Source organism: Myripristis murdjan, chromosome 19 (assembly GCF_902150065.1).
Source record: "Myripristis murdjan chromosome 19, fMyrMur1.1, whole genome shotgun sequence".
Taxonomy (NCBI): domain Eukaryota; kingdom Metazoa; phylum Chordata; class Actinopteri; order Holocentriformes; family Holocentridae; genus Myripristis; species Myripristis murdjan.
In genome coordinates this window covers 1,668,463-1,680,784 of record NC_043998.1, presented here as the reverse complement: position 1 = coordinate 1,680,784, position 12,322 = coordinate 1,668,463, and the positions used below count along the sequence as shown (strand labels likewise).

The 12,322-nt window shown below is 41.8% G+C and overlaps 1 protein-coding gene across 2 annotated transcripts; it reads left to right on the top strand.

Moving 5' to 3' along the window:
* The first annotated feature begins 424 nt into the window (after positions 1 to 424).
* oat (ornithine aminotransferase) lies at positions 425 to 12,090 on the top strand. Of its 2 annotated transcripts, none has more exons than XM_030077972.1 (10): positions 425 to 566; positions 4,987 to 5,218; positions 5,623 to 5,847; positions 5,992 to 6,087; positions 6,178 to 6,305; positions 7,333 to 7,455; positions 8,550 to 8,678; positions 8,853 to 8,966; positions 9,151 to 9,295; positions 9,989 to 12,090. In XM_030077972.1, exons 2-10 carry the CDS (start codon positions 5,014 to 5,016, stop codon positions 10,147 to 10,149), a joined length of 1,326 nt encoding a protein of 441 aa, XP_029933832.1. In that variant the 5' UTR covers positions 425 to 566; positions 4,987 to 5,013; the 3' UTR covers positions 10,150 to 12,090. The 2 variants fall into 2 exon arrangements, with proteins under 2 accessions (XP_029933832.1, XP_029933833.1); XM_030077973.1 differs by lacking the exon at positions 425 to 566 and adding an exon at positions 595 to 731.
* Positions 12,091 to 12,322: the final 232 nt, after the last annotated feature.

The following is a 12,322-nucleotide window of genomic DNA, read 5'->3' as shown; positions in this document are numbered from 1 at the left end:
CGTGTGTGTGTGTGTGCATTATAGATTTGCATTCATAATCGAGGGTTATATTTGTAGTTTACGAAATAGCTGAGAGACTGGCCGACTGGTGTTTGCAATCACAACAGAAGTTGCAACATCGGCGAATGTGCGAGAGTCTGAATTGACATACCGGTAGTGCCAATCAGAGTCGCCCTCCCCGCCTCTGATTGGCTAGTAGCCGTTGCCTTCGGAATCTGAGACTGGACACTCCCCCCGACACAGAACTGACATAATGGACGTGCATGGAGGCCCGCCCCTTGCCGAACCCTAAAATTGACCAATCCATGAAACGGAGGCAGTGAGTGATACCTAATACTAACCAATCATAGGCAGAGTAGGGGCGGGTCTCCCCAAATCCGGGTGGGAGTTGGGAGAAAAAAATAACATACCGCTGTGACGTTGGTTGAGTCACATCTCCCCGCCCAGTCTGCTTTTCCCTTTTGACATCAGCAGCCCGCAAGTCTTCAGCTTCATACATTGGAGAGGACATATCTCATCAGAGTTATCAAGAGGACTTTAACGGCATTTTTCTTTTGGATTTTGCGGTATTGTTTCCCATAATCTCTACCTAACAGAAAGCATTAGCGCGAGTATTTGACGCTAGCTATAATTCAGACAGCGCTGGTCCGCTAACGGTAGCTACGTTAAGTGGCATTAACTAACAAGTGAGGCAGCTAACATCACACCAGTTGGCCACCTTCTCACCTCAGGTAGCTAGTCAGCACGATAAAATATTTAGTTTTCTCTTTTCAGTGGCTGGTACATCTCACAACTAACCTGTTTAACCGGTTACTTTGACTAGACCTGCGACGGGAGATGGGCTAGATGTTCAAATCATGTGTGTGTGCTACAGCAGGTGAACATGCCAACTCCATTTAGCTCTGCTAGCATTTGGTTGGTATATTTTGTTTCTCATTCAGGAGAATGTAAAGTAAAACCAGGGGTGGTTGGTAACAAGAAGTTATCTCAACTCTTTTATTTTCACTGACTGCTGAGGATGCTGAAGGGCTGCAAATGGGAGCTAATGGGTGGAGAAAAAAAATGTTTAACCACACACTGTGAGAGCTTGCCTAAACCCTTATTGTAGAGATTCACCAATGCTGCCGAGTGACGTGTACGCGTACGGCTGCAGACGTGTAGTTGTTCTCACACTTCCGTCTGGTCCTAGGTTATTATTGTTAACTAAAACTAAGCTAAAAATGAAAACTAGGTAGGTTAGGGTTAGGGTTACGTAGTAAATTAATGCTGATGTTTATAGAGACTGGGACGTCTGCAGAAAGTGTTGTTTGTATTGTAACACCTATTCTAAACTTCTTACATCTTGCACCCCCTCATATTATACATACATATATATGTATATATATATATATATATATATATATATATATATATATATATATATATATATTTGTTTGAAACTAAAACTATTACAGACTTCACAAAGTAAACATTAGAAAAGAATAAAAGCTAAACTGAAACGAGCAAACCCCATTCTGGAAAGTAACTGAAACTGAACCGAATTCAAAACAAAAATTAAAAACGAATAATAATAATAATAATAATAATAATAATAATAATAATAATGAAAAATACAAAACTATGTTAACTGTGGTTTGGACATGTTCCACACATGTGCAGTTGATCTCAGTTGGTGCTCGTGCAGCCAGGAGCGGTATAGTGGCATTCATACATTATGGACTGCATGCTTACAGGTGCTCTGTTGAGGCACACGTTTCAACCTTGTGGACCTTCTCCTTCACAATGTAGTGCCCCTATGCTGTCTTTTACACTGTCATCACACACAAACCCACTCAGCTGTGCTGCAAGATTAGTTTGGTAGCTTGTGTGTTGTAGCTAAGCTGTAGGCTGTTTTATACAATACAGTAAATACTATTGTATTTATTCTTAGTGAGCTGTTATTAATGGCTGCCTTGATGGAGAGCCCAACAGGTCAACCCCAAGATGGCAGACCTGCCGGTCGATTGGGGTCAGCCCGCAGGTCTAAGTCATCAGAATGAGAAACGCTAGGCCTGCTCTTTAAATGTTTAACGGCAAGAGCACTCCATACTGAAGTGCTGTCTAGCCTCAATACAGACTCATCCCTGAAGGCATTTAGGAGATCATTTCCTCTGCTCTCTGACCAGGACACCAATTTCAGAGTTGGAGACAGGGAACTTCTAACAGCCTGCAAAGCCCCGTGACCTTCCTTGCAAGCCCAGCTGGCAGATAAAGTTCTGCTCCAATCCACCCATTCCTCCCACTTTGGAGGCTCCTGCGGGTCAGGTCTATCAAGGCGACCAGACCCCTCACTACCTCACTACCTCAGGTGGTGTACCTTGATGCAGCGCTGCTCTGCCACTGGAGGGCTTGTCAGGTGCTGTCTGATCGCTTTTGGATTGTGTTTCTGCACCACTACCTGCCCACACTGCAGACCTGGTCCAAGTAGCAGTCAGACACAGCCCTCTTCAGATGGACACTTGTGATGATGGTCAGTCCTCAATTGCTCAGAGCACCGTGGCCTCCTGGGAAAATCAGCCAGGTGTTCTGCTGGGGGCCAACAGCCTGATTCTCACAGCAGAGATAAAAGTTACAGACTGTACCTACACCCAGCCTGTAACACCTCCTGCTGTTCTGTAAGATCATGAACTGTGATGGGCTAAATATTGCAAATTGGCTGGAGCAAATTTGGAGGCAGCTCTTCTGAAGATTATATGGTAGGACAGGTGATGTGGGAGCCCGACCACTTCAGGTGCTGTTGCAGACAGCCTGGTAAGACTCTGCTCAGCAGACAGCTGAGCAGAGTCTTACCAGGTTATAGGGATCTACATGTGGCAAGGTGCAGCTTTTTGTCTGTTTAAGTTGCTGTCCAAATTTCAGTCAACCTACTGCTTGCATCCTTCTGTGTGTTGTAGTGAACTCTTAAGTTTTATTATCCCACTGTGACTAGGAAACTGTAGTCAAAAGTTAGCTTACTAGCTTGTGTGGTGTAGCTAGCTCTAGGCTATTGGCTATTCAAACAGATGCACACTCTGCAATTATAACTGAGAGAAGCCAGCCTGAAATTATTGAGCCTCCACAACATTCCCACATGCAGCACGCTGTGTATGAGGGGCTTTAGTTGGCAGCTGAAGTACTCTCATACCTTTGGGTTTTATTTAGCCTGTGATGCATGGGGGGTGTGTAGGGAGGCGGCTCCACGCAACCTGTCTTCTTCCATGGCCAAGTTTAATGGTGTCTGAGCTGGCAAATCAAACATCTCACCAGGGTCACTGTCCTTGGTGTAAGCCAGGCCAGGTGCTCTTTGTTTGCTGTGTGTATTTATTCATAGTAGATTATTTATTATCTGCAGCCAGCGCTGCTGGATATTTCACCCTCACACTGGTCTTGCTCTTCAGCGTACTTTTTTGCATATTTAAAAAAAGTGCTTTCTTGTTCAAGCATAACTAATAATATTGATGTTGAAAATATGACTTTGAAATGATGAAAAAACTGAAATTTTAAAAGATGCAGATTATTTGAGAGATTTAAGTAAAGAATTTTGACTCTAAGCCAAGCCGTTTCAAAATTGTGAAAGCCTAAAGAAAAGATATATTGTGAAAGAAAAATAATGAGAACAAAATGGAGCTCACAGGGCTGTGGTTGTTTTGCCAACGTGTTGGAGTTAATATTTGTTTTATGGAAATGTTCAGATTTGAGAGAAGGTGCTCCGTGTTCCCACCTCGGGATATACATAATGTTATGAACCAGTTTTACCACAGTGATCAGATGAAAGATTTAGATAACCAGGTACATCCTCAGGTATTTGGGATTGTCCCAGCATGATTTATTTCAGCCAGAATGAATGCAAAACAGATAATGATGGTGAAAGTCAGCTGTTAATCGTTCACCCTCACAGTGAGATCTCTGCTGGAGCATAATAATTGCCATTGTGCCATAGTTATTTTAACACTACCAATAGCAAGAAAAACAGTATGTGCTACAGACAGTGAGTGGAAATTTAAAGTGACATTTTGTCGTAATGATTTGAACTAGTTGGAAAAGTCTGGAACATCGGAGCGGCCATGATGATGGGATTAGTTTATGTGGACTCAGGGCCCGGCATAGGTTGGCCCCTGTCGCTCTATTGTGCTGAATGTGAAAGAGAAGCATTGCTCAGCAGGGTCATGAGGCCTATACACTGTGAAGATGTAATCTCACTCAGCGGTGGCTTGGTATATCATAGGCTGCTTTTGTGAGTGTGTGTATGCTTGTGTGTATGCTTGTGTGTGTGTGTGTGTGTGTGTGTGTGTGTGTGTGTGTGTGTGTGTGTGTGTGTGTGTGTGTGTGTGTGTGTGTGTGTGTGTGTTTTAAGAGTTTTTTTTTTTTTTTTTGCTAAAACTGACGTGACATCTGTGAGCAGAACTGAGCCGTTCTGATTTAAAGATGCTGTTGTCTTCAAATGAGTTATAATTAAGCGCTTGAGTTATTAAGTGATGTTTACTCAGTTAAAACCAGATGGACAGGTCTGATCTGTCATAGAAATATATTGGGGATAACTGGATTGTAAATACCTTCTAAGCACCAATTGCCTATGAAGTAGTCTAGAAGTAAAGGTCACATTCAGTTACTTACACTTTTTTTTTTTTTTTTTTCCAAACAAAAACATTTGAAAGCTTCGTATGTACATGTTTTTTTGTTTTAACCTGTTTTTAAACTTTGTCCTTGCTCCTCACAACGCACCAGTCTTCAAAATACTCCTGTTGTTTCACTTCGCTTGCAATCTTCCAATGTGAAAAGTTAATTTCAGACACTGTTGATACACCCTCCCAAAGCTACAAAGCCACTGTGAGAGAGGTTAAGTTGTCCTCTGTGTTATGTGTTGATATTTGAGCTAGCATGATTCATAGTTACATAATTTTGCTACATGGTTCCAAGAGGCCTTATTTGGTTTTTCTGAGACTGTAATTGTTTTTTATATCTCCATAGGGATAGAAACATATCAACACAGAAGGCATGATTTCCAAACTCAGCCGTGGCCTGAGGCGTGCCACCCCTCTCCTCTGTCGCAGTGTCCACTCCGGTACGCGTCCCGCTTCCACCGCTGCCTTCAAATTGAAGACTGACCGCCGACTCACCTCCGAGGAGGTCTACGCCCGTGAAGACAAGTATGGAGCTCACAACTACCATCCGCTTCCTGTGGCCTTGGAGAGAGGAGAGGGTATTTTTTTTTTTTTGTTATTGTTGTTTTTGATTGATTTGTTTCACTGAATCTGATAGTTACACTAATATTGTTCATGTGAAGCAGCCTTTTCAAGTTGGTCTTGTTAACTTTATGAAACACGTGTCCTTGTTTTGATCAGGTACACACACACCTGCATTTGTAGAACAGCTAATAGGAGCTTTCTCTCTCTGAAATAACCCGTGATTAGCTTAAGTCTCCCGTCAGATTTTGTAAAGCCTGAATACAGAACCAAGACGAGGTGAAGAAGTCCAGTTTTCTCTCAGCTCTAGTTATTTTCCCCCAATACCTTATAAGCCCACTTTCAGGTTAAAAACACCATCAAAGAGGAATTGGAATCAACAGTTATAATTGTGGACTGTTTTTTTTTCTCTTTCTGCCAGGCCTGTATGTGTGGGATGTGGATGGCAACAGATACTATGATTTCCTGAGTGCCTACAGTGCAGTGAATCAGGGCCACTGCCACCCAAAGATCATTGCTGCGCTCAACGCCCAGGCATCCAAGCTCACCCTGACCTCCAGAGCATTTTTTAACGACGTGCTGGGAGTCTACGAGGAGTACGTCACAAAACTGTTTGGCTATGACAAAGTCTTGCCCATGAACACCGGTAAGAAAAGCATCAGGGATGCATACTTTATAAAACAGCAAAGTTTGTTTTTTAGTGTGTACTGTGGTACCTTTTCAAATTTTGTCATGACTGTATTCATCTTTTTTTTTTTTTTTTTTTTTTTTTTAATTTTTTCTTTTGTAGGTGTTGAAGGTGGTGAAACTGCCTGCAAGCTAGCCCGCAAGTGGGCTTATAATGTAAAGGGTGTTCCCAAAAACCAGGCCAAAATCATTTTTGCAGGTAAGGAGCAGTCCTATTCCTTAACTAAAATCTGCATTTTACTGAAGGCAATCCAGTAACCTTTCTGTGTCATTGATTGTTATTGATTAGAGGGGAACTTCTGGGGCCGAACCATGGCAGCCATCTCCAGCTCCACTGACCCCAGCAGTTACGAAGGTTTCGGTCCCTACATGCCAGGCTTTGAGCTCGTCCCATACAATGACGTTCCTGCACTCGAGGTACAGTTATTTTATTGTTCTGAGCCCTGTCACTGTCACAGGCAGTTAACTGGCGCTTTTCCACCAGCACCTACTCGGCTCGCCTCGGTTTCGGTGGTTTTCCATTACAGTTGAGTACCACCTCATCGCCGGTGGAGTCGTCATAGCAAGGCGGCCCCACCACCAAGCACAGAAAAGTCTCCACCTCTTCATTTGACAACAGTACCGGTTTGCTTGCCATTTTCCAACTTTGCCAACTTCAGTGATGATCAATGCGCACGGTCGTTTTTGCTGTCTTCTTTTTAAAATGCCGGGTTTGGTTTTCGTGAAGGATTCGCTCTCATGTGCCGTCGCTCCCCGTCCAGTCAGTGGCCTGCACTCTGTTTATGTCACATTTTCAGCTCGACTCAGCTCACTTGGAACCCCGGCCTAGCAGGTACTAAAATAGTATCTGGTACCAGGTACTATCACCTGATGGAAAACCTAACAAACCGAGTAGAGTCGAGCCAAGTAGCCGCCAAAAGTGTCAGCATTTCAGAACATTTGTCTGATTTCTGCCATTAAACTACTACAGATTTGACACTGTACACTGTTATGTTGCATTCATGTACTTGTGGGAGGGTCTGACATCCTGGACTTCCAGTCAGCTGCTGAACAGCAATGCTCTCACATGTTGTTGTGTTGCTAAAGCAAACCTGAAAGATAAACAGAAAACAATGATGAATTGTTATTGTTAAGGAGGCTACAGCTTTGGAAGTCGAATATTTTTTCAACACTTGCATATGATTATACTCTGAGTGTCTTTTAGTGTTGGAGATGGGCCCTATTTTAATGTGACTACTGCATTCTGGTATCTCACTGTCTCAAACAATGTTGATATCTTATTACTGTTCAAAACCTGCTGACCTGACTCCCTGCTTGTCTGTGTAAACATGAGGACCTAATGATTAACGTAAGTAGTAGATATGTATTGATACGATTATCTTGGTCATAGATAACAAAGTCTGACTGGCTGCTGTTGTGGTTTTTGCTTTCCTCTCCTCTCCAGAAAGCCCTTCAGGATCCAAATGTTGCAGCCTTCATGGTGGAGCCCATCCAGGGGGAGGCTGGCGTGGTGGTGCCTGACCACGGCTACCTGACCAAGATCAGAGAACTTTGCACCAAACACAATGTGAATCTCGACACGCACACAAACAGACAAACACACAAACACAAACTTTGTAGATTCTTTAAATCTCACTTAAGAATGACCTCTTGGCTACGGGTGCATCCACACCAGGCTTGTTAGGAGCAGTTTAAATGAACACTGGAGTAATTGCTCCTTAAATGGAGGAAGTGAGCAGTATGTTGTTGTTGTTGTTGTTTTTAACTTTCTTACAGGCCAAATGATTGCACTGACAGTGCCTGAAAGTAACAAATCTCTATCCTCTTGGAAGCAAACTGTGGTATAGTCTCTGAGGAGTTAAAATGTAATCCTACTGGTTAGAGGAACATACAGGCTTCTGTTTAGTGTGTAAGACAGATACTGGCATCTGATGGGAAGCAGTTAGTTGTGTTTTGAGAGTTAAGCATCATCAGGCATTCTCAAGTGTTGTCAAATCCCTTAACTTTAGCAGGTCATTATGTTTTGTGTTATTTTGACTCCATTCAGTCATTCACTGTTTAACCTCTAAATAAATGATTCCCCAAGAACTTTGATGTACAAGAGGGCCTGTCCGGAATAATACTAACATTATCCCAAACATGAGAGTGTGAGAGCTTTTAGCAGCTGTAAAGCTAAATAGTCTTTGTACATGATATGGCAGATTTCAGTACTAGACTGGTAACATGTCCGTGTAAAATGATATAAAATCAATGTAGAGTTTTGAATTACAGAGAGACTGAGACAGCATTTGTTTCCCCAAGCCATGGAGTAAGAACCACTGTTAAGGTTTTGTTACCAAACAGCTCAAACCCTTAAGCAAATGATCTGCCAGAGACACACAAATCATGCTGGTGTCTATGCCTATTTAATGGGTAACTCTGCCAAAACGCTGATGTTCATTGAATAACTTGTGGAGAATTCTTCTATCAGCAAGAGCTCAGAAGAATCAGTAGAGATGCTAAGGCACAGTTTACTTCTGCAATGTTACAAGCATAAGAATATCTTGACCTTTAGGAAATGGCACCATGGGGAACAATTAGGCAAAACCAGTATAGTTCAGTACAGGTTTTTGAGATTACTGCTGAAAATCCTGCTTGTTTTTGTCTGTGTGTTTTGTGTAGGTGCTGTGGATTGCAGACGAGGTGCAGACAGGTTTGGCGCGTACCGGCCGGCGGCTGGCTGTGGACCACGAGGAGGTTCGTCCAGATGTGGTGATCCTGGGCAAGGCTCTCTCTGGTGGAGTTTACCCTGTAAGTGTCTTTTTAACCTGCTTTGCCAATTAATCTTTATCATGGCACGTTATGGATTTCCTTTTATGGGAGTCAAAGTACAGCAAACAGTACAGATCCCTGTTGGAGTCCAATTTTGTTGGATATAGATTCTAGCTCTTACACAACTCTTACCTTGATGTTTGTTTGCCTTAGGTATCTGCTGTGCTGTGTGATGATGAGGTGATGCTGACCATCAAGCCTGGAGAGCACGGCTCCACATATGGAGGCAACCCCCTGGCCTGTCGCGTCGCTGTCGCTGCACTTGAGGTCAGGCTGCGAGGATTTCACTACTTTAATTTAGTTTTATTTATTTTGCAGGAACTCCAGTTAAATCATTTTAAGGCATCTGCCATGCAAATAAAACCCTTTGTTAAATCACTAATGGAAAGATAAACATTTCATTTTAGTCAACAATGTCTTACAGCAACTGATTTTTTTTCCTTGTCTGCAGGTCTTGGAGGAGGAGAAGCTGGCAGAGAACGCTGACAGGATGGGGAAGCTGCTACGGGACGAGCTGAGAAAGCTTCCCAAAGACATCGTCACCACAGTCAGAGGGAAAGGCCTGCTCAATGCCATCGTCATCAAGGAGACTAAAGGTACAGCACAGCACTATTTCTGACACTGTTGTCCAGTCAGTGGGTGTGACTTATCTTATCCTTGAACATTTCGCAGAGCAGTAATAAGCATCTTTGTTTCTGAGGTGTGTCGGTTTTGTAGATCAAACACAAGCTGAGCTCACTTACTTGGCCACAGTGGGTAGACTTTGAATTGGGCCTGATAATTTACACTACCGAACCGTGACAGAGCCAATTTTGTCTCAACCAGCAGTTACAGTTCCACCATCTAACTTCTCTTGAAAGGATTTTTTAAACTCTTCAGCTTCAACTTCAGAGAAGCTGTAAAGTTTATTTTTTCACTTTGATGGAGCTAGGCTAATCACTCCCATAGACTTCAAGTCTTTATACTAAGCTAACTTGATATGCTACCCATTGGAGCTGAACCACTGGACATACAAAGGTGAAAATGGTGTCGAACATCTTGTCTCAGTCTGGGAAAGTCGGAAAAGGGGTATTTTACCCAAAACTTTGGAACTGACTTGAAGTTTCTGTCCTGTCTGAGCCCAACCCCACCCAACAGGAGCAGGTGGGTGGGGTTGGGCTCCAAGTCTCTAACAATAATCCAAAGGTCCAAGGTTCTGGTTCAGCTTAATGAAGAGTGAAACTTAAGTAGTTAGTTGGATTTCACCCTGCAGTCAAGTGATCTTACTTATGATAATGTAATTCCCCTAGATTATGATGCCTGGAAAGTGTGCTTACGTCTCCGTGACAACGGATTGCTGGCCAAACCCACCCATGGTGACATCATCCGCCTGGCCCCTCCCCTCATCATCAAAGAGCATGAGGTGCAAGAGTGTGTTGATATCATCCAGAAGACCATCTTGTCCTTCTAAATAAGACCACCTGCTCTTCAGGCATGCATGGACAACATTTTGATCTGATTAGTACATTTTCAAAATGCGTTAAGCTGTCGAAAGGTTACTCTAAACATTTACCAATACCAGTTATCCTCTTTGAAAATTTCCTGTGATACTCTGAGGAGCTTTACTGTAGAGATACTGTACATTAGGTTTCCATGATGACACTGTTTTGTACACTGCTGCATCATTACTTTAGAAATGGTGCAAATTGTTCATCTTGAACATGTTTTCTCTTAAGGGAGATGGTTCTCATAGACTGGCTCGGAAAAAGAGTACAACACATGGTTGTTGTAACCCTCACTGATTTTTTATTTTAATTGATGTTATTTTAGGTAATTTTATGCTAAAAGGGGATCAAAGGCGATCAGCACAACAGCAAATAATGCAATCCAAATTTACAACTTTTTACTTGATTATTTTTTTTTCTTTACAAGCATACATTCTCAACAAGCATACAGTTAAATTTTCCTGACCTTTATGCGGGCGTACATTTTGCATTAACAACTTGAAAATGGTACTGATAGAAATAGAATTTGCTGATATGTTAAATCCTGACTTAAGGTAACGCCCCCTAAACACTATATAAGGGCAACCATTGTGCCATGTGCAAAATACCCCGTATGATGGAGACTCCAGGAAAACAAGGCCGTAGGGAGAAGGAGAACTTCAGCAGCTGAAAGCAAAGTTGATTGTGATTATGTGGTTTGTGAGTGCAGAGCCAAGTCAAGTTTCCCTCCTTGGGACAATAAGGTTCTCAGCTGAGCTGAACTGAGGTGTAAATGAACTTAAAAAAGTGATTTTCCAGAGTGTCAGTACTGTTGTTACAGGAAGGTCAAAAAGTCAACAATGGCAAAAAAAAAAAAAAAAAAAAATCTGTGGTTCAGTATGGAGACCAAAACACACACTATCAAGTCGAGCGCTCCATAGTGACAACTGCAGGACAGGACAGTTTCTGACGCCCTGACACCGACAGGGATGAAGTTCTACTGTTAAAATTCATTTACACATAGAACTATTTTAAATACATGACTTGTTCACAGGCATTCTGCTGTAACTTACGTGAACAGTCAGATGTCTGCAGTCAGATATTCTTATTTTAATAATTCTTATTTTAATAATCAAATCCCTATTCTTACTCTAAAACATAGAGTAATCTCAGTTTGAGTATGCATTGATATTAAATTAATGCATTTTTTATGTTCTTCAGTTGTATAATGTATGCTTCCATGTGTTGGACAACTAATTTGTGGGCCTTGAAAATTCTTTTTTATCTTGGTAAGAGCACTCTTGACCACTAGTAAAAATTACTCTTGCCTAAGAGCAAAGCCAAAGTGAGAAAACAATGGAGAACAGTAAGAGCAATTTGTGGATATGAGGAAAGATAAAACAAAATATGTTTGTACATCACTTCCTGCATGTGGTCCAATGAGTTGTGTTCCTTTGAAAGTCAAAGTCTTGAAAAGTTTAGGGAATCACACAAAAAGCTGTTAAGACACCTATATTTACTGTCCCAGAAACACATGGGACCAGACATTTTATATCATTATTCACCCATCTCACATTTTGTGATATTTGTTGCTGTGAAAGATGCATTGCTGCAGTGGTAACCCTGATTGCAGACTTTGGCTTTTTGTTGAATCCAGAGTTTAAGTACTTCCAGTGAAATGAATAGTAGAGATAAATCTCTGCTTTTTGTACTGAACAATTTGGGATATATTATTTCTGCAAGGGGGTTATCAGAAAAGACAAGCATTGATGTTAGGAGAACATGTTTAAGTCTTGTTTGGCTTTGATTATCTGAACAGTGTTTCATGGACATTTCTGAGGAATGTTTATCTGTTTAAAATCCTAACAATTACAGCTGTATTTAATTTGTTCATTGTTCTTTTAATAAAAGATTGCAGTCTTACTTTGTTTATCTGGCTTGCACTAATTAAATTTAATACTTGATATTTTGCATTTCAGGTGTATGTAAGAGAGCCAGACCACTTGCATAAAGATGGCAACTTTGCATTTTGATGTCATTACTTTCCCATAATGCAAAGCAGTTTAGCGTGCCACCAGTTCAGAAATACGTTCCAGTGGTGGTTTATCTCGCCCTTGGGGGAATCCCCTCCGCCATCACAAGTGTCGTTCCATTTTTCTG

Bases quoted from the DNA above. Each gene is read 5' to 3' on its own strand.
- oat (XM_030077972.1), top strand. From the start codon at position 5,014: ATGATTTCCAAACTCAGCCGTGGCCTGAGGCGTGCCACCCCTCTCCTC. The intron at 5,219-5,622 runs GTATTTTTTTTT...TCTTTCTGCCAG, and splicing joins GGCCTTGGAGAGAGGAGAGG to GCCTGTATGTGTGGGATGTG. The intron at 5,848-5,991 runs GTAAGAAAAGCA...TTTCTTTTGTAG, and splicing joins AGTCTTGCCCATGAACACCG to GTGTTGAAGGTGGTGAAACT.